Source organism: Hydra vulgaris, chromosome 07 (assembly GCF_038396675.1).
Source record: "Hydra vulgaris chromosome 07, alternate assembly HydraT2T_AEP".
NCBI lineage: Eukaryota > Metazoa > Cnidaria > Hydrozoa > Anthoathecata > Hydridae > Hydra > Hydra vulgaris.
Window position 1 is genome coordinate 13,215,451 of NC_088926.1, and position 23,656 is coordinate 13,239,106.

Sequence of the window (23,656 nt, forward strand, 5' to 3'; positions counted from 1 at the left end):
AATGTTTTATTAACATTTTTACCAATTTTGAGATAAAAGGATTCATAAACTAATAATCTTTGATCCTAAAGGTCATGTAGGGTCTTGTTAGCGGAACTTTTTTCAACTAATTGTATTAGGTCACTTATGCGTGGTCATACTGGCAGAACCTTTTCAACAAATTCTTATCAATCTTGTAAATATTGGTTACACAAAAAGTTGCAAAAAACCTGTGTTGCTAGGACTTGTACTAATATTTGATTAAGTTATTTGTTTAATAAAAAAATATTATTGCTGTCATTTGAAAGCTCATTATTATTACTCAATCTAAAATACCTGGCTAACTTGATTGTTATTTCTTTTGAACGAATTGCTGCAACTTTCTTTTTTACCAGTTTGTTTCCTAAACAATTATACTTGAATTTAAAAAAAATTATAAATATTTAAATTAAGTATTACAATATTAACTTTTTTATTTAATTACTTATTTGCAACCTTTATTATTTAATTACTTGCTAACTCACTACCTATATTATTTAATGATTCACTAATTCACTATTATTATTTAATAAATTGCATATTCATTTTGATTGTTATTTAATAACTCAGATATCACTACCTTTATTATCTTATGACTCAATTATTCACTAGGTTTGCTATTTGGTGACTTGATTTAAAAAATTATTATCTATTTTTGAAAATTAAAATTTCTATCTTGCCCAATATAATTATTATCTTTAACAATATGTCAAATATCTAAATGAGCTACTTAAACTAAACATCTAAACACATGATAAGGTAATGAATTTCAAGTAAGTCAAAAAGCTAAAGTGTTTACAATCCATAAATACTTTTTTATCAAAAAATTAATTCTCATTGACATTATCCGGGTTTTAAAGTAAAAAGGCTTTTAGCGGATTTTATCAATGCTCTCTTATGTAAAACACAGTGGCAACTATAAAGAAGTAGTTATAAACTGCACATTTTATTGTTCAGAATACAAAACTTGACAAATTAAGGGTTACCATTAATTATATCATTAAACAATTTAATTTTAAATTCTCCAACAAAATTTTAGCATAAATTTAACATTAAACCATTGTATCATAATACTGATCCATAGTAGTTTGCTTAAGTTTAAAACTTTAAAAATATAAATATATAAGCAAATATATATAAGCAGCAATATATGATATTATAAGAAATAATAACTGAATAGCATGTCAAAGATATCCAAAATGCCTTATATTTCTTTTTATGGTTTTAACTAATTTTGGTGCATTTGTTACATAAAATAAGTCATGATAATTAAGAAACACAATAAACACTTTTAATTAATAAAATAAAAACACTTTTATAGCAGCCTGAAAATGAAAAATGATGTGAAACACTAAAATCTGATTTAATGGAATGGTTATAACATTGAGAACATATTTCATAAAAAAAGTTTGAAATTATAAATGATAAAAGCATATTTTATAATATACAATTGAACGAATACAGATTCTTCACAATCTAAAACTAATACAAAATGTGATTATAATCTATCATCAGAATCAAAATGGAAGTTAAAAATAAAGAATGCAGCCCTCGATATTAGAAAAAATAATATTGGCAATAAATTGCCAACCTTAAACTAATTTGGTTGGCACAAAATTTTTAACACAAGGATTTCACCTGAATAACACAGAAAGAAAGAAAAGCTAACCTCAGACACATTTAGGATAGCAGTTAGGTAGGCATTGCCAAATGCTGACCCTAATTATGAGGGCTGAGAAGGTAATATTAAAATCTAGCACCATTAGCTATATTCAGTCAAAATTTAAATTGAAGAACTTTTTAAAATTTAATTAGTAGTATTCTTAACCAATATTCTAGCACTCTCTTCACCATATTTTGAACTTTTTAATTATGTATTAATATCTACATTTGATTAATGATAAAAATTTAAAAAAAAAAAAGCAGTATAGAACTATGCAATTTTGTCATCAAATTTTATGAAAAGATGCAGCATATTTATTTAATTGCATCTTTATTTAATAATAATAATAATAATAATAATAATAATAATAATAATAATAGTAATAATAATAATAATAGACTTAATATCAAATTTTCAATTTTTTTTTAATAAAAAAAGAGATTCAAAAGAATTTTACTCGCATCATCAATTACAAGCAGATCATGCAAACTTGATATTCATAAATAACATCAGAACTAAATCAGAACCAACAGCATATTAAATTAATTGTGTGAGTGAAAATATTTTCCCAGAAAAGTTACATATTAAAATTATCCTGTTAAAGACATCAATGCTGTCAATAAAAATTTAAATTTTTGTTTTGAATTTTATTTTATACTTTCTACACTAAATTTAACTCACATACTATATACCTTCTGTAGGTTGTTTGACACTTTTAATAGAAATAGTTTTTAAAGATTTGTTGACTTTGATGGAACATAACAATGGCTCCCACTCTTTCAAACCAATCCTGTCACCATTAAAGTCTAGTTTATAGTCTTTTAGATTTGCAGTAACGCGAGAACTTGGACAACAACTAAATTGTGCACACAACCTTTCATACTCAAATCCAAAATCTTCTTTTTGCTGTCTTTTCTGAGTTTGATTCATCTTCTAATTAGACTTATTACTTGATAGAAACAAAACTGTTTTTTAATTTAATAACATTATTATAACCACAATCTCAAGTGAACAAAAATATTATTAAAACTGCAAAATTTTGAATAATTTTTTTTTTTTTACACCACAAAAATCAATGTACAAAAAAATCATTAATTTTAATCACTAATTATAGGAAAATATAAAAATATAAAAAATAATAATATGAATACGATGGATAGCATGTAATTAAAAACCTCTTTAATCAGGTTTTATAATTTAATAGATTATTTACAAACATTACAGTTTATTACAATGTTGTTGCATGCTTTTGCATGCTATTTTGCAACAAGATTGCAGGCTTATAGCATGCATTTTTATTGCATGCTTTTGCATGCTCTCAATTTTATATATAGCATAAGAATTTATAATATCATAATAGCATATAAATTGTTTTTCATCATATAGAATATTATGTTATAATATTCTATATGATGCAAATATATAATATAAATGTTTGAAACATAACAAATCATATATACAGTAGGGTTATGACAAAAAAAAATTTTTTTTAGTAGAAATCAATGAACATTTTAATAGTGATTAAGAAAATCACAATTATTTCTTTCAATTCAAAAAAAAGTTCCTGCATCAAAATACCCAACGATGGGCACCCAAAGATGGGTGCCATATATTACCAAAAATGTTTCTCTCCAAAATATATCAAGTTGGATCTCATAAAAAGCAAAATTTTATAAAAAGTTTGAAAAAAACGAAACTTTTTAATAGCATTCAGTTTTTTAAAATTTATTGTAAAAAACTAACATTTTTAAATAAAAATTGAAAAAAATCACTTTTAAAACATTTTTTTTTAACATTACCTTCTTTAAGAAGGTTACAATTGAAAAAGATTGTTATTTATGAAATCTCTATAAAATTTAACTTCTTGTGAGATCCGACATGATATACTCTAGGAGAAAAATATTTTTTGTAAAATAAGACACCCACCATGCCATGGTGGGTGTTTTGGTTCAGGAATTTTTTTTAGAACCAGCTCTAATGATCATTTTTAAATAATTAGGCTACTAAAGCTCATCATTTGCAACCACAGAAAATTTTGCAAAATTTTTTTGTCTTAACCCTAATATACAAGGTAACCTAACAGGTAAAGTTACCTTGCTACTGGCAAAATGTAATCTGGTACTACCTGCTTCATATAAGTCAGGATTAGGCTCCTTAGTCGTGGTTAAGGCAACTTACCTAGAATAAGGAAAATTCTGATATTAAACCCCCAATTTAATTATGGATAAAGGTAAGAGGAGCTCATAAGACTTACCAATAAAAATACTCAGTCCTGATGTGCAAAACAGTTTAACGTCAGGAAGAGCATCCGGTTGTAAAAGATTGCTTCAACTTCTCCATAATTCCATTAAAAATAGAATGTCATTCACTAAGAAAATAGCATTATGGAAAACAGTCCGAGAATACTTCCTGGGAACTTGGACGTCACTGTGAACCACAGTAACTGTCAGGTTTTAAATCTCTCTACATCAGATTTTATTTTGTATATAGTTAGTTACATATAGGATGATAAATAATTGATTACATAAAATCTCCAGTGGAGTGGAAAAATGTATGGAAATCAAAAAATGAAATTATTAATTTTTAGTAATGTAAATTATCCTCCATTTTCAACAAATTAACTTTAATTTGTTGAGGTTTTTTGTTTTTAAATATTCTCTAGTGCACAACGACTCAAGCATGATTAAATGGATGTCAGCAATATATGCGCCATTTGTTTTAAAATCTTTGGTAAAAAATCAGCAAAGCTTTATAAAGTAACCAAAGCAATTGAAAAAAAAACCTTTTATTTGGGATAGCTATGATCAGATTTAAGCTAACTATTCTAAAGTTATTTGTAGCAATTATTATAAAAACCTTTATTGTTTAGAAAAAAATGATACAAAAAACTTTAAAAATTAAAATAAATTTTAAAATAAAATTTATTTTAAATTTGATAAATTCCAAAATTAAAATAAAGAATTCAAAAATATCAAAAGAAAAAAAAAAACAAGTTATACTATAAACAAAGAAACACTTAAAAAATAAAAACTCAAAATTAACACTTAAAAAAATAACAAAAAAAAATTCGAACATCGATTTGTACTAAGTTGCGACTAACTTTTCTACACCTTTTTTTTACGCCAAAAATAACAAAAACAAAAATTTATTTTGTAGCAGTTTTTGTTTGCATTTTTATTTTATAGTTTTTGTTTTCATTTTGTAGTTTTTGTATTTGGCCTTTTCATATGCGTAAAGTTTGTTTTTATATGTGCTGTTTTGCTAAATGCTTTTATTTGTGTTTGCTGTTGTTACTAATTAAGTGTTTTCATAATTTTTGTCTTATTATTTAATTTATTATAGCTTTATCATTATTATTATTATTTTTAAATTAATTTAATTTACACATGCTTTTATTTATTATTATTTTTTTGTTTGTTTATTTTATTTAGGTGTCACTCAAATGATTAGTTTTTAACTTTATGAGTGACACCTAACCTAAATTTGTAAAATTATAAAAAGCTTGTAATTTTTCAATTTTTGGTTGAATAAATGAATTAAAAAAAAGGATTATCAATTAAAAGAAAGAACTGTGTCTCAATGAACCTTCATAAATTTGAAAAAAAAAATTATTTAGGCAGCTTATTTTAGCAATTAAAATGCTTTCTAAATAATAGGCTGTATTTTTTATATTTTATATAGTTTTACATAAATTGAATATAGAGCAAAACTGAATTTAAAGGTCATTGAAATTCAGTTTTGCTCTAAACCTCAAAAAATAAATTGTTCTGAACTAAGAAATATTTGTTTTTTTAGATAAATTGTCAAGTTATCAGAAGAACTTTAGATGTTTTACAAATATCAAATGATAATAAAATTATTTAAATTATTAAAATTACTTCTGAGTTAAATCAAGATAAAAATGCTTAAAATGGTGTGGAATTTTTAATTCAGGCATTATACACCTTTGTTCAAGTTGAAAAAATTTAGTTAATGCAGCATATACATTTGGATCAGCAAGTACAGATTGTGTTGCTTTAAGTATCTTAAAAACAAAAATGCAAAATACAAATATTTTTAGAGGTTAAAAATTCACCATTGCATAAGAAAACAATGACTGTTGTAGCTGGGACAAAAAAGATGATCATGCAAGTCTAAATCAAGTGTCTTTTGGAACAATTATTGAGCTTATAAAATGTTTAGAATTATCCCAGTGTAAAACCAAAAAAATGTGTTCTATATTTAGAAAGAGTCTTTAATTTTGAAGTAGCGTTGAAGGAAACATATTTGAAAAATTAGAGGCTTTAAAAGCTGAAATGAATGAATATTTTTTATGTAAAGAAGAACTTTTTGAAGCTGATATAGTAAATAAATTAAAGGTTAATTTTTTTTTAATGTCTTCACTTCCAACAAGGCTACAAGCAACCACTGTTAGAGTTGGAAGTTACTGGAAGAGAAAAGATGAAGTTTATAAAACAAAATAACAACTAACAGTTGACTTAAAAGATTACAAACTATATGAATCAAGAAAACAAGAGAAAGGGAGTGAATTAAAAACTTTTATACTACAATTGGTAAAAAAGGATTCATTGATAGTAAGACTAATTATATGGTAGTTAGACGAGTCAAGATGTTTTTAATTTGCATGATAAAATTATCGACCAACCTGATCTTGATAATGCTGGAGTTAAGTGTTGCTTTATTGTTGCTATTGTAGAATATTTGAACACAATGAAAACACATTATATTAATTTCTCAGGAAATTAATATAATGTATTCTGTTGCATTTGATTTAAATTGTGCAAACTCAATTTTTGGCATTACAACCCATGCTGAAAAATAATCTGTTTGTGGTGTGAAGGAGAGAGTCTTTTGGATGGTGGAAAAAAACAAACTCTTAGTTCCCTTGATTATCATTACAATAAATATTTAAAAGCTGGAAAATCAAAATCAAAGATGGCTTATTATAAAAATTTAATTAATCTAAGAGTTTTATATCTTGAAGAGGATCCAGACACAATTATAGAAAATTAAGTTCCAGTACCTGAGTTGCATACATTAATTAAAATAATTACAACTTTTGGAAAACTATTATCAAAACTAAGGCAAGGTTTTGAACAACGGTTAAACTCAACTTATATATTTTTCAGAGGTTACCATGATATTGGATTTGATGGCAACAATGCCAAGTGACTTTTAGATAAGTTAACAAAAAGATAACCACAAAAAGCTATATATCTTTGAGTCTGAACATTGTATACAAAAAATATACATATATATTGTATATTTTTTGTATCAATCTGTTTTAAACAAACCGTTAGAGTATTTTATTTTAGAAGCGATGTTAAAAAACACTCTTTAAGGTTCACCAATTGTTCTAAAATTGTAACCACAAAATATTTCATAAAAAACTAATGAATTTCAGCATGCTTTTTGGCAAATTCAGCAACCAAATTAGTTATATAAATTGACATAATCTTCATAATCATAATAAATTAGCATAATCTTTATGTCTTATTTTATTAAACTGCCTAAGTTTTAAAAAAAAAGTGAATATTAATAAAAAGTTCATCTAAATCAAAGAACAGTTTTTAGTGCCTTTTCTAAAATCAGTTGGAACTTTATGAACTAAGCTCAAACAAAAATTAATGTCAGACTTTTTCTTTAGATCCAATAATATTTTCATTATAAAACCATTGTTAACATTTGGCCCATCTATCCCAACATGTAAAAGATATGAAAAATACAACTCAAAGATAGATTTAAATTTAAAATAGCTATGAACTAGTTGGTTATGATTATAATAAAAAAGGAACTACAATATGATGTAACAATTTCTCCATTTTTGTCTGACCAATATTGGAGATATAATTGTACTGTTTTTTTACTTGCTTAGTTGTTGTTTCATAAAACTTAAAAGTAAAGGGTGTTTTTTTAATATCACATTTTAAAATACTTTTAACATAAAGAAAAATGATAAACTGTATATGATATTTAATTTTTGATTTGCCTTGCCTATAACACTTTTCCACAACAAATTCTGGAAATTAGAGCTAAATCCTGAAGTGTCATATTCTTTTGCCTTAAAACTGCAACTGCAACTTACTATTTGTAAAATTTTCAGCATGAGATCTGGTCATCTATCAAAGATACCTGATTATAAAAATGTAATTAATCTAAGAGTTTTATGTCTTAAAGAGGATCCAGACACAATTATAGAAAATTAAGTTCTTGTACCTGTGTTGCATACATTAAAATAAATATATTTATGGTATATATACAACCAGATAAGATCAACAAAGCATGACTGATGCATTGAACTGTTTTTTATTTTTTTATTTTTCTTATTTTCATAAATAATAAATAGGGGTAATAGTAGAAAAGGAAAGCAGATAAATCTCTTTAAAAAAAAGTTTAAAGGCTGGGTTAAAAGGGACGCAAAGTAACCTTTCCGCCTTCCTAATTATGTCTGAGGCAAATCTCTATCAGCAAACAAATATTTGCTGTAATAGGCACATTAATGCTGTATTTTAAAGTCGCCATAGATGACTAAAATCACAATGTCCACATTGATTTGCTTATATCAAATGCTTAAATTGAATACTTATATTAAGAAATAAATTTTGAAATGAGTTTCTGGTGTACAAATGGAAACATAACAACATAAGCAAGATTATGCTCAATATTTATATAGGTATTGAGTACAAGAGTAAATATTATCAAAGAATTTTATTTTAAATATAAAAGAAAAGTATTTTGAAACACTATAGCTAATTTCCAGTATGACTTTGTTTCAGTTAATTTACTTTCCTTTCTTCATTGTCCTTTCTCACAATCTGCTGTTTGTCAAACTACATTCACCCATTCTTTTACATGCTCCTTTGGCTGGAATTCCTTCAATGCTGATGAATATCAATGATAAAAATGTTTTATTGATAATATGCTAACTACATCTGTAATAATCTATACTTACAGGTACGATCATTGATGAAGAACACAGACATTTTAACTGGCGATTCTATGCGTGACTTGAAACTTCTTACTGGCTTCTGATAAAATGTGGCTTGCCTTCTAATATGTACGCATCTTGGAAAATATCATTTTCAATAGCCAGTTTGACCTCAGAAACTATTGAGATAAGAAATAACATGAATTGCTTTTGCATGTGAGACATTTTTCAATTAGTTCTTCCATTGTAACATATAATAAAGCCAATGATAATGATGGGCTTTATTATATGTAACATGGGAAGAACTAATTGAAAAATGTCTCACATGCAAAAGCAATTCATGTATCTTCTTATCTCTTTTATGAAATGACATGCTTACAAACTTCTGTGCCAATCTTTTTTTTTTTTCAGTTTGGTTCTCAACTTTCAGTTTTGGGTTTAATCAATTTATGCATTTATGAAATGCAAATGTAAAGCTTCAAAGTTGCACAATATAGTCTTTACAGTTCAAAATGATGAGGCAACCCACCATGTACTAAGAATTTGCCTAGTCTTAAGAAGACAAACCTCAACTGCTGCTGCAGAAAACTCTCTCATTTTTTGATGACTGAGTGCTGTACAAAGTATATTGAGTATCCATAAAGCACTTAAAATTATTCACCACAACATATGATCTAATTGCAACCAGTTTAAGGCAATGTTGAAACAATGCCATCCTACTAGTGGAGAAAACTTCTGCTTTAATTGCGTGAAGCTGCCAGTCTTTGATCCAGTTATAACAAAGGCACCAGCACTGCAAAAACCAAGGAAATTGTTGGATAAATAGGAATCTAAAAATCCATGCCAATTAAGACAGTTTAGAATCTGATTTTAGCAGCATTGGCTGCATTCAACTATAATAACTCCAGCAGTTGAAAAATCATCAAATGTATTACTAAGGTATATTAATCAAGCAAGTTTTATAGAATGAACTTGTTATTTCATGGATTAGAATACTGAATGGAGCAGGGTATTTCTAAATGTGGTATAATACTTTTTTCTTCATTTGCTTACTTAAAGAATCAATTGTCTGCACAAAAAGCGTTTAACTCTGCCAGCATAAACATTTAACTTTTCAATGAGCTCAGGATGGTCATGTTGGGTCTGTTTTTTTAAAAACGTTTTTAATTGTGTCTAAGTCAGTTTGCTTACTTTTTTCAAAATTTGCTTTCAAATGCTTTCCTGAGTTTGAGAGGTTTGCAAGACTACCTATGGGTTTCAGAAACTTTGTTTATATTTACTTTTTTAATAATGTCAACTTTGATTTACAAGTTTTAATATAAGGCATTATGAAGCACACATTCCGTGATAATTGCAGCTCACACCATTGCAATTTTTATCAGATGAGGCTAAGACTGCTGAACTAAGTAATTGTTAAGAAATGGATAAAAAATTTGATGGCATACTAAGTTATTACTGCAGCCATTTTTATGAACTGTAAAGTGCAAGTAAAATTCGTAACTTGTAATGACAACACATATACTGTATCTCCACCAGGTGCAACATCAACACGTAGTTTCAAAAGTGCAGGTCCAGCCAAAAAGAAATTTGACAATGTTGTTTATGCTTTGAAGTTATTTACATTTACAGAAATAGTGCTGTATTCAAACAACCAATCAATCATACATATTCTGAAAAAGTTATTACAGAGATGTTTACATATTTACAGATATTTTGTAGTAATAAAATTAATTTTAATATCAACAATATCATTAACAGAAAGAATAAAAATAAACAATATAATGGACAAAAATCTTTTTTTAAAGTGTATCAGAAATTAAAAAAAGCAACAACATAACTTCAAAAAATAGAAAAACTGACAACAAAACTTATTTCCAATAATAAACAAAAGTAAATATACATTATACAAAAACACTATTGAAGACAACTTTAGCAGTGTCAATTACCATCTTTAATAGTTTTTTAATGACATTAAAATGCTTTTAATGACTTAAAACTATTATTGCTTGAAAATATTGTTAACCAACTCTTGAATTTTTTATTACATGTACTTTTTTTTTTTTAATTCAAATACAATTATATGCTATGCATGGTTTGCATGCCAAGTGAAAACTCTGTATAATAAATAAGCTGCTTTAATTAAATATATTTAAATTTTTCATGTATTTATTACCACTATAGTTATCCGTTTGATAATTTAACTTCTTTTAAGATTACTCTTTTTTCAAATTTGAGAATGTCCTTGAATTCATAGTAAATATCCAACAAGAAACTTCAATGTGGGCCATATATGGCAGTTGAACATTTACCATATTTCTACCACTCCCCTTTATGGGATAGCATCAGTGCACTCCATATGGGGCTATAATACTTATAGCATTAAAATAACACTTAATCAGAACAAAATATTATATATACTATCTATATATAATATTTATATTTTATATACTATCACACTATATTCTTACAGGAAAGTTTCATGTGGACTAAATGTAGGAAAAACATATATAAACAAACTTAATGACTTGTTTGTATATGAATACAAACAAGTATATCTTTATTTTAATATGAATACCGATGCAAAATCACATTTCAGTTTAAAAACTTAAAGAGCAAAATATACTTTTAGCATTTCTTCATATTTTATTCAAAAATACATAAATAATTAAAAACATTTTGTAAAACTTTTTTGCATTCATTCTGAAACAGTGATGACCTCTTTAACCATTTTATCTAGCATTTTTAAAACGCCTTTTAACAGTAGCTAAAAAAATTTCATATAAAATACAAGCATATGTAAGATAGAACAAAAAAAACTGAAAACATTAAAAGCTTGCTTACATTGTCAGCCATTTTAAAATCTTTTTTAATCAAGAAAAAAAATATCTAAAAACATTGTGTTTGCTGCAAGACAGAAACATAAGAAAGTGCTCTTTCTTATGTTGCTATCTTTCAGCAAACACAATGTATTTAGATATTGTTTTCTTTTTCTTGATTAAATAAAATTTAATAACTTATAAATTTTAGCAAAAATTTATGTTAGATAAGAACTCTCAAAAATATTTGTTATAAAATTTGCTCTAACAGACTAACAAAAATTACGAAAAACTAATGAAGTTGTAAACCACATGATGTCATGACTTTTGCAATAAAATCATAGTTTTATAATTTAAAATGTCTAATATTTAAAATGCAGCAAGATCATGTGTTTTATTATGTTTGATCCATATGATAGCAATATCTAGTTTTTTCATGTACTTAAATAAATATTAAACCACATTAAGTAACATAATTATATTAACCACATTATGTGTTCTGCAGAAACAAATCACATTATATGTAGGCAGAAACTTATCATCAGATTATATATCGATCATAAACTAGATTAGAATTTCACACTTATATTCCATTTATAAAACTATAGCCACATGTAACTTTTTTGTCTAGAATATTATATCACATAAAATGGCATAATTATATGGACCATACTATGTGATTTATATAATAGCCATATCTAATTTTTCACATTTGTAATTTAAGTCTATATCGCATTAAACGGCATGACCACATAAACCATATTATGAGGTTCACATATGTTCACATAGAGCATATATATATATATATATATATATATATATATATATATATATATATATATATATATATATATATATATATATATATATATATATTTATTTGTAAAAAAAAATTTACCTTTAAATTAAAACTATTTATAATAAATGAAGTAAAAAATTTATCAAGTCAATTTTGAAATAAGTTTCTAACAAATGCTGATCTATTAAAAATATTACCAGAAACTTTTATTTGTTTCTTTGATTGTTTAGAAATGGCAGCCAACCTTAAATGTGATCTCTCTTCTGTTATAGTTTGGGAGTTGCAGTGATTAGTGAATTTCAACACATAAAAAACCACTGTTAATAATAATGAAATACTGTTAATATTGATGAATGCCAGCACTCAACTTTTTATTGTTTCTCAAATAATATTTTATTACTTACCTCTCAAGGAAACCATATATACAATCTATTGCAAAGTAATCATTGTGTCTGCCTTTTTCTTAGTCCTGATTTTATTCACTACCACTTAATATTTCTTATTTGTATGGAATACTGTTGTTATATTTGAGCTGGTTCTTCTAATGATGTATATCACTATTTAACAAGATTTTTTTTTAATAGTGCTTAGTTTCGGCTTTGTTTGGAGTGAATTATATCTTTATTAAATAATAATTGAATTAAATTTTAAAGGTTTTCATAAGCCAAACCTTTATTTAACAGCAGTTATACTTTATATGTATATGTCATATGTAATATATAATATAATATGTATATGTATATATATATATATATATATATATATATATATATATATATATATATATATATATATATATATATATATATATATATATATATATATATATGTAAATTCTGTTAGTGTATTTTACAAATAGAGTGCTCAATGTTCTTAAAGAACAGAGCAATAATAAATTAGTAAAAAACACTTATCGAACTTTTATCTTCTACTTTAAGTTTCACCATTGCTGGATCATCAGTAAGAGTTACTAAATCTCAAAAAAAATTTTTAGAATAGACCATTGTAAATTAAAATTTTTCTTTTTTTTTTTAAATCCCAAATATATTTTGACAGCATAGTGTCTTTTGAATATTTTTTGTGTTTAAACGATTGTTTGTGGTTGGCATAACGTTTTTTCCATTTCCCTCGGTTAAGCCAATATATATATATATATATATATATATATATATATATATATATATATATATATATATATATATATATATATATATATATATATATATATATATATATATATATATATATATATATATATATATATATATATATATATATATATATATATATATATATATATATATATATATATATATATATATATATATATATATATATATATATATATATATGTATATATATATATATATATATATATATATGTATATATATATATATATATATATATATATATATATATATATATATACTTTTTGTCTTTTATATTTCAATATTTATGAATTATTCATTTATTATATGCATTAATAAAAACAAATCACATCCATGTTTGTTTATAACTTTGGCGCCAAAACAAACCGAATTTTTATAAAATTATCCGACGTGTTTTTATTTATTTAATCTGATAAAATTAAAAATAAATCCAACTAACTCGTTTAAAAACTCTTTTGATATAGTTAATAGTTTTGAAAAACGCTTTTTTTTTTTTTTTGAGCAATTTGATAGCAACATTTTGAGCATAACCATATTTTTCTTTTCCTGACAGCGATGTTCAGTATAGACTCAGTGCCTGATCGAAGTTTAACAGCTTCTTACAGAGCCATTTTAAGCGCCAGCTGGCTCCCGGGATTTCTACAAATTTAGCTTCTAGCAGTGCTGGTTTCAGAGGGGGAAGAAATATAGCAACAGTCCCTGCAACTTTAGATTTTTTTGCACGAAAGCCTGTTTTTGTTGCTTTTTATGACATTATGGTAGTTTAGGTCTTCCTGGTTTAAAATGACCGCATATCCCGAAAATTTTTAATTCGGCAATTGCCTCTAGACCTGTAAATAAACATAACAAAATCCACAACTGTTTTTTTTTGTTTTTTTTTTTCTTGTATTACTGCCTATTTCATTAACTCGATTTAATAATTAGAATGTCACCGGCACGATCGCAAAGTACAAAAAATCAATTTAACAATGTTTAGTTTTAAAAATTTTCAACAATATTTAGTTTAAGCAAAACAATCATACAGACTATCTCTCTCAGTGGCTTTTTTTGTAAGATTTCTCTCCGTCATTCTTTTTTGTCCATTTGTTAAACGCGGATTGCTCTTAAATGACCGCTGTAAGACAGCGGTCATTCAACATACTAAAATGAATCAACATACTAAAACGAATAACAGCTTGTAGCAGTAGCACTTACAGTTCGATATCAACGTTTGAAAAGGTAGAATCAAGGCTTATGGAACGAATGATTTAATTCAGGTCTTTAGCGTTTATTTGGCTCTTTTAATTGCCGAGCAAAATTTTTGCTGGAACGAAACTTCTAAAATGGATACATTTGTTTCCAAGGAACGAATTGATGTCATTGGGATAAAGCTAATAAGTTTGATTACGCTCCCAGAAACGGAGTCAGTACCTAGCTCAGAAAACTTGGTAAGAAAAGTGAGAGATCATAGAAAAAAAAAAAGTTCTTCTAACTTACCCATGCGCCGATCGATTATCAAGTCAACCTTGAACACCATTTTAGATCTTTCAGTTAAGATGGTGTCTTCTGCACTAGTAGATTTAATGATGGGTAGATGCAGAAAAATTTTTTGTAAAGATTCTAATGAAATTCGACGTCGCTTGTCATAAATATCAATGATAAGAAATGTTTAAATGGAGTGCCAAACGGAGAACGTAGCAAATCACAAAAGGATCTGTGTGGGCGTTATGTTTTAAAACTATACGCGCGGAAACTAAAATAGTCATGCACTATTTTAAAACCAACCAATTAAAATAACTCAGGAAGTTTTTTGCAATTAAATAGTAATTACAACATACCTTCTGACTTCTGACCTAGCACAACTTTCATATTTTAAATAACTTCAACGTGATTTTATCTATATTCCAAATAAATAAAAAATTTCTGTCGAAATGGTCTTTATATCGACATTGCTTCCCAGCGTATGCCCGTGATGACCGTGAGTAAAGACTTCTTACAACCTTTGAATGTAATTATTTTAAGTTTACCCCACGGTAAGTTAGAAATATCCATTATGCAACATTTAATTATGTTATGTAGCTTATAATGCTAAATGAAGTGAATAAATGTTGTACATTGATTAAGATTAATTTACTTAAATCACACTGGGAAAATAAAAATTGTTATATGATAACCTAGAAATCTTTTGACTTTTTTTTTCAGTTTAACAGTAGTTTTTCACAGTATAACAATATATAAACAGTGCTGCATTATCCAATAGGCCAGATTTGGCCATAGCCTGGGGTCCTGATAATTAGGGACTCCCAAAAATGAGATGTTTCCAAATTTTAAAATCGTATTTTTTACTTTAGACAATATTTAATTATTATGATTTGTAATGAATTAATCAATAATGTAAATAATGCGATTTAAACATTTATATTTTCTTATTATTATACTATTTATTGTATTTAAAAATTCTTAAATAAAAAAATAATTTTAATAATCAAGCGTAAAAATAAGACGTAAAATAAAAATATTTTAAAACTATTTGTGCTCTCGTCTATAGAAACTTCTGAATGTTTTTAAAAAGCAATGTAAATTTCAAAGTTGTTATTTTAATATTAAATCTAGCGGAGAAAAAAAAATTATGTTTCTTATCTAGTTAAACTTCCAAAATTAAATTCATTTTTCAAACGGTTTATACCCCCATCTCTATCATCCAGTGAGCAAATCGAAAATGTCTGTAATGAAATTGTAAAAAATTTATTCTTAACAATTTATTTTACTTAGTTTATGTTTATCAAAAACTCTAAACATATTGAAATGCATGTTTATAGCAGTATTTGTAATTTTTCAAGTGCAACCACAAATAGACAAAATTTATCATTTTGACAGCAGCGATTTTATGCTCATTAAAATGAATCAAACCCTCAGACAGCTGTTCTAATGATCTTGTGCAACGCATAATTAATTGGACTAGCGGAAATAAATCTACTCTTGAGTCAAATTGATCTTAGAAAATGGCGTACTTTGAATAAAGTTGACGTTTTAGTGTTTTAGATTTTATAATACAGAATCACGGACACAGTATTGTTCAGATTTTATATGAAGAAAGCAAATGGCAATTTTGCGTGAATGGCTCATATATTCCCCAATAACTGGTGCGTGTACTGTTTTTCTTGTAAACGTTTTGTTTCTAAAGAAATATCATACAAATAAACAATGGATTTAATGATTGAAAGATTTTTTTTTTAATTACATCAACATAAAAATCTCTTTACATAGAATGCATTTTGACATAGATTCAGAGAAAACAAAGCTCTGTTGTGTAATAACCTGCAACTTTAATTCCAGACGGAGCAAAATTACTGGGAAAAAGTGTTGAAACATTTATATCAGTCATTATAACGTTATCGGACCGAGGTTTAGCTCTTTGCGGAACAAACGAATAATTTAGTGTTTCTGATAATGCGAATAATTTGGGTTTGCAAAAACTTATTGCTCAGCTTTAACCCATTTTTGAAAAATCATAATGCAGCATATGCGGATAAAAATAAAGGAAATCCATCTTATCAAAAACAATATGCGGGGAGTTAAATGATAAAAGGGAGAAAAAGTGCAATCTCACATTAAATAAAAGATTCGCTCACTAATTAATGTTTCAGTTGATTCAATTCTAAATATTGCTCACAGTGACCAAGTGAGTTGTTTGATACATTTCGCCTATGGACGGAAAACTAATTGATTGATTTTTAATAATAATTTAGTGTTATTTATGAAAATAGTTTTATTTATGAAAAGTCACGTCGGTGCAGCCATTGCAAAACAAATTTTAAAATTTTAATTAGGGACTTATCACTTAACTTTTAAAAATTTTTGAGGTCATCTCACAACAATGCTCTAAATATGTGCGTTGTATACCGAAAGATGCAAGCGATAATTATAAATCTCAATGACCATACCTCGATGCACTATTTAAATTTAGTTGGAAAAAAATGCTGTACAATGATATTTATTTGCTGTTTATTTTTCTTCTATTATACATTTATTGTAAAAATAATTTTTAAAACCGACACATCGCTGAGATATCTTAACACAAAACAAAAAAAAACAAAAAAGTACTCAAATCATTATCACATACATGTTGGGTTAAAGGCTCGTGCAATTGCCACTAAAGCAGTTATCAATTCTTTTAATGCAACTTTGACAGTATTGAATAAGATTTCTAAAGGTTCTTATTTAAAAAGTGAAACAAGGCACAAAGTTGCATATATTGCAAGTAAGATACTGTTATTGTAGAACAATGTTTTAAATAGTTTTTGATATATGATATGATATAACTATAGCTCTTTAGTCAAAACAAATTGATCTTAAAACTTGTACTTTGATGTTCTCATTGTTAGAAAGTATGTTAGACGAAATGAAAGACAATTTTGACGAAGTTAAAAACAAACCAAAATTAATCTTGCCACGTATTGATTAAGAAAATGTTACAAAGCAAACTTATCTTTAAAAAGAGTTCTTAACGACTGGGATGACCGTAAGTGACATTACCTGCTAATGATATTTTTAGTATTAAGGAGTATATAATAATTATTGATAGGCTTTAGAGAAATTTTAATAAGTGGAAATAATTTTACTAAGAGATTTGCTGAGATATTTTCTTTTTGGGCTAGTTTTAAACTTTCGGAAAATGATTCTACAAAAGGTTTCTAATTTGGTTGATCTTTATTCTAACGTCTTCAGATTTTTATGCAAAATTGAGGTCATATTACAGATACGCCAAACTAAAATTTGCATCCAAAACTCAGTTCTCTTATTCAGAACTTTACAAAACTTTGGTTTATGACAACTTTGCATTTGTTTTTCTAAACATCGAAATTGCTCTTTATATTTTGTAACACTTATGATTACAAATTGTTCTGCGGAACGCTTGTTTTCAAAAACATAACAAAAGGATTCAGTTAATACATTATTATTTTGTAAGGTATATTTATTATAGATTTTAGGGTAAAAAGATCTTTAAAAACACATAATGGTTGGTCATTTTTATAACGAAACATAAAATATAATATATTATATACATTGAGTTTGTAAACTTCTAAATATCTTTTGGGTTGAATGTAACTGTTATTTGAGAATCTCGTTAGATATATGTTCTGATTTATTTTAAATAGCGGGTAGAATATTTTAGGAGATATATTTTTATTAATTCTGAACATAAATATAAGTAGATGATAGATATTTATTTGGTAGACATTGATTATATTTGAATTAACAATTAATGCTTGAGAATGTGTTAAACGGGCTACATTGGAAATGATTTGAAGATGATTCTGATTGCATGCATTTGTTTGTTAAATAGTTTTTTATTTTTAGTTTTTAGTATTTTATTTTTATTTGCACCAAGCAATGTTTGCTTAATTAAGATGGCGATAAATAAACGAGAAGTATAAATGCTTTGAGTTGGATTTAAAAAAGGCTTTGCTCTACAGAGTAGGCTAATGTTTCTTGAGGTTCTATTTTCAAGATAATGTATGTAATCTCTCACGTCACATTTTCATCAAGAAGTACGTCGAGAATTTTAATGTGATTTTTCTTTTTATGTTTTGATAGACAATACAAAGTTTTTGAAGTTTTAAAGGAATTTTATCTTGATCATGAAAACGATGGAAAAAAGAATTTTTCGTTTTAGTTACAATTAGAGATAATTTGTTTGCACTAAACCATTCAGTAACATTTACCAGCTCTTTGTTTACTGACTCAAACAGAATATTTATATCATTATGTGCATACAGAGGCGAAATAAAATAATGGGGGAGGAGGGGGGGGATCCTTAAAAAGTACCCGACTGGCTTCTAAAAAAAATTAAGAAAAAAATTAAAAAAGGTCCTCAAAACTAAATTTACTCGACTGAGTTGAAAAACCCGACTAGCCGACTAAATTCGTAAAAAATCCGACTATAACTTGAAAATCACTTTCTTAGGGGGGCGGGGGATAAAACACCCCCATCCACCTCATGCAATATTAAATGTTTAATGCCATAGTTTCCTAATTTTGTTAATAAAATTTAACGATCCACAGTGTCAAAAGCTTACTTATTATCAATAAACTCACCTAATGTATATTTATTTTCATCAAATGATTTGAATATATCATGAACAACATGAACAATAGCCTGATCAGAAGAGCACCTCTTTTCAAACCCAAATTACTTACTATAAAGAATATTGCTTGCATCTAAAAATGAATATAATCTTTCATACATAATTTGTTCTAATAATTTTGAAAGGTATGATATTATTGAGATTGTAATTGGATACACTAGTCTCATCTCCTGATTTTAGTATAGATATTACCCTTGCAACTTTAAGTTTATCAGGAAAGATTTCTTGTTCTAAAGAGAGCGTAAATTAATGCAAAAGCGGAATTTTCTAATAAGGTATTGATTTAATTACTACATTACTTCTTATATCATCAGCTCCATTACCTTTATTTGGTTTAAGTAAGTACACGAGATCAAGTAATTCTATTTCTGTTAGCATATTATTGTCCATTGTATCATAATTTATACTTCTTTTTATTTTTGATGCTAAGGGTGGAATGCAAGAAGCGAACTTGAGTCAAGTTCAAATTGAACTTTACATTGTAACCAATAGTGACAGAGTATGGGTTTTCCCCTCAAAAAATACTCTGCCGCTATTGGTCACAAAGTAAAGTTCAAGTCGAACTTGATTCAAGTTCGCTTCTTGCATTCCACCCTAAATCTGAACCTTTGTTAACAAATTTATGGTTACACGAATTACCAAATATTGCATTGTTTATAATTAGTTTTTTTGGTAAACAACTAATATTTATATCTTTTCTACCTATAACCTCTTTCATTATGCTCCAAGCTTTTTGTCATTTTTGTATTTTAATAATTGGCTGCTATAGTAAAACTTTTTTGAACGCTTTACAATTGCCATAAAAAGACGATTATTGTTTTAATAGTTTGTTTTATCGATTTTTGTGCTGTTATACAAACTGGAAAGTGGTAAGATATGTCTTCCATAAATATCCCAGTTTAAATTTTATGTTTTTGAAATTATTATTTGTAATTTGATCAATTAAAGTGGCACTATTTTTTGTTATTTAAATAAGTTTATTTATAGTTGGAATAAATTCATTTTGAAACATAATATTAAAAAATGTTCTGACGTCTTTGTTTTTGTCGTATTCGACCAAATTCAAATTCCGATCTCTGACCTCTTTAAACCATAACTGACCTCTTTAAACCACTGCCACGCACATACCTATTTTGCAAGTAACACCACTTGCTAAACCTAATTTTCAATTAACACCACATGCAGTACTTTTTTAATTTCAATATAACTAATTACAATTTTATTAACTGAAAATAATCGAAAAAAAAATTAAACGTATGTAAAATTGCAAGTTCATTATATTAAACAAAAAAGGAGAATTTCATAAATAAGGACAATAACAGCAACAAAAATTTAGTAAATAATGACAGCGACATTAAACATTTAGTACGAAGTAGAGAATGATTGAATGAAAAGAGATAAATAAATAGATAGATAAATAAAGAATGCGAAAATATTCGTACTAATATTAATATTATAATGAAAAGAGTTTAAAAATAGCAGATAGAAAAAAATTTCAAAATGTTAAAAATATCAAATAAAAAACTGAAGGATCTTGAATTGATATACATAATAAAGAATTCCAATATTATTTGTAGAAATATTTAATTGTATTTTTTTAACAAATAAATAAAATATGATATATACATGATGAACATATATGAATAAATCCATACATACACTCAAAGGTGATTTTTGGCGGAGGGTGAATGGAAAGGGGGGTTTCAACACACTTCCCCTCCCCCATCAAATAAAAAAAGAATGCGATTTTCTAGTTATAGTCAGTTTTTTTACGAATTCAGTCGGCTTGTTGGGTATTTGACACTATTCAGGCTATAAGGCATGATATAAAAGTGATTTCAAAAGCGGGTAAAATATTGTTTAGAGGTAAAGTTTTCTCTACGGTCCGATTCAAAGTAACTCTGAGACCATAACAAAATCGAAATTTCAAAAAATAGAGTTTTCTTTATGGTCCGAATTAACGTTTTTTCGAGATCATAACAAAAGCGATACAAAAAACTTCATCAACAAGTAAGTAAGAACATAACTAAATCTAAGTTTCAAAGAGTAAAACTTATATGAAGTAATATTTTAGTAAAAAAAAAATACAATAAAAGAAAATCAGACAATTTTCGGTAAAATGGGTATTTATTAAATAGAATAACATAAGAAATATACCAAAATACAAGAATAATATAAAGAGGGAAAACATATTTTAAAATGAGGCTTTATCTATGGTCCGAATTAGCGTATATTTGAGACCATAACAAATGCACGATAAAAAGTTTAATTCTAACTAATTAAATATAAATAAAACTAGAAAATTGATGCAAGGGTAAACCAATAATATTATAACACCTTAAAAGTAACCTTGGAACTGTAACTTAGTAAAGAAAAAATAGATTTTTATTTATGTGCCGTTGGGATTAGAAATTTCTTGATCGATTTAATGTTTTTGTAACTCGCAATAGGTAGAGTTGGCCATATATTTTTAAAACCAATATCCTGTTCAATAATATTCCAGTGCTTTTTTATTATTTTATTGATAAGTTTTTCAACTTTTCCAAATGTTGTAACTATCGGTAGAATTCTCTCTTTTTTATATTTGTTGTAGACAAATGTAAAGTCCTTAATAATAGTAGATCACTATATAATTATAAAACAACAAAATATGTTTCTTCCTACTGCCTAAGAGCAAACTTCATAATGCGTAGCACAAAATTTTAACACGAATATTGGTTCCGAAAAACGCAGTATTCTACGTACCTAATTAAAAAAAGAAAAAAATTTTCATGCTTCCGATAAAAGTGCTATTGTAAAATACTTGCATTTGCTTTCATATTTACTACGATTTAACTGAATTGCAAACTAGGCAGCTAGCTTACAGGTATAGTCTTGCATTGAATCCCCCAAAAAAATGCAATTAATACACCTGTAATTAATACTGTTGTAAATTCATGTGTGTACACATTTCAGTTCCAGCAACCTGTTGTCGGTTATTTAAAGATAAAAAAACCTTAAAATACAATAAAGAAAATTTTAATATAAGTGATATACGATAATACAAAATGGTAATAAATTTTCACTAATAACCCTGTAAGAAACATTTGTTGCTAACTCTTTATTTCTAAATTTCTAATAAAAATTATTATTTTATTAGTTCTACATTTCAATGTATTAAACTAAATTTTATTTAATAATAATAAACACGTTAAAAGTATTAATATTAGAATTTAAATTTGATACCTCATGCCTGAATGCCAAATGTCTTAAGTAGCAAGTTCTATACAAATATAAACAAGCAGTATATAAACTTAGTTGCAACTAACATAAAAAAATTGCAAGTAAAAAAAGCTAGCTTACAGGTATAGTCTTGCATTGAATCCCAAAATATACCTAGTTTATGTCTCCTAAATAAAATGGCAGAAAAGCAATGGATAGACGGTTTTTGATGCCATTTTTTATTTAATCTTATTTTAGATAAGTATAAACATTTACAATTTGCTTCAGCTAGCGTACACAGCATATAATGTGTCGTTCACAATAAATGTTTACAGTGGATTTCTAAATGTGGGATCTACCTACTCAATAGAAAAATAGTTGGGGAAAGTGATTTCATATTATCTAGTGTTAATGACAGACCTCTTCCAGTCAAGCAATCATAAATTTAACAACCAGATAATCAATATTTATATGAAAAACAATTAGGTAGATTCTTCAGAATCATCAAAAAAAAATAGTTAGCCCAGTAACTATTCATCCATACCTTAAAGCACCTCCCAGAAAAAATTCTAGAAAAAGAAGCAAAATAGACACTATATTAACTAAAACTCCAAAAAAGACAGTAAATGAGAATAACATAAAAAACCAAAATTTTATTGATATAAAAATGAGTTTTTGAAAAAATGATTTTTTTAATTTTAATTACTGTGCTACCCCCTTAAAGATGCATGCAAATACTATGTATTTATTTGAAAATAAACTAAAATTAAAACCAATTGAGATAAAATTGTTGTTTACATTTAATATTGCTATCTAATACTTACCTCATTATTAGTTTCGACCATTCTTCAAATATCTTATATAATGAACAGTTATTTTAAAACTATTCAAATCATTTCAAACGTATTTTTTTAATGAAATAAAACAAGCATA

At 26.4% G+C, this 23,656-nt stretch overlaps 1 protein-coding gene across 2 annotated transcripts in view; it reads right to left on the reverse strand.

Annotated features, from left to right (window-relative positions):
• Positions 1–12,851, reverse strand: part of LOC100207014 (centrosomal protein of 78 kDa) — a 45,556-nt gene extending 32,705 nt beyond the window's left edge. The window contains exons 1-3 of one of the 2 annotated variants that reach the window (XM_065801107.1): positions 12,629–12,851; positions 12,422–12,541; positions 316–382 (exon numbers count right to left, since the gene is read on the reverse strand). In XM_065801107.1, the coding sequence (XP_065657179.1) occupies positions 316–382; positions 12,422–12,541; positions 12,629–12,644 (203 nt within the window). In that variant the 5' untranslated portion in view covers positions 12,645–12,851. Of the gene's footprint in view, positions 1–315; positions 383–2,373; positions 2,664–12,421; positions 12,542–12,628 lie in introns of those variants that run through there. The other variant, XM_065801106.1, reaches the window with a different exon arrangement.
• Between the last annotated feature and the right edge of the window lie 10,805 nt (positions 12,852–23,656).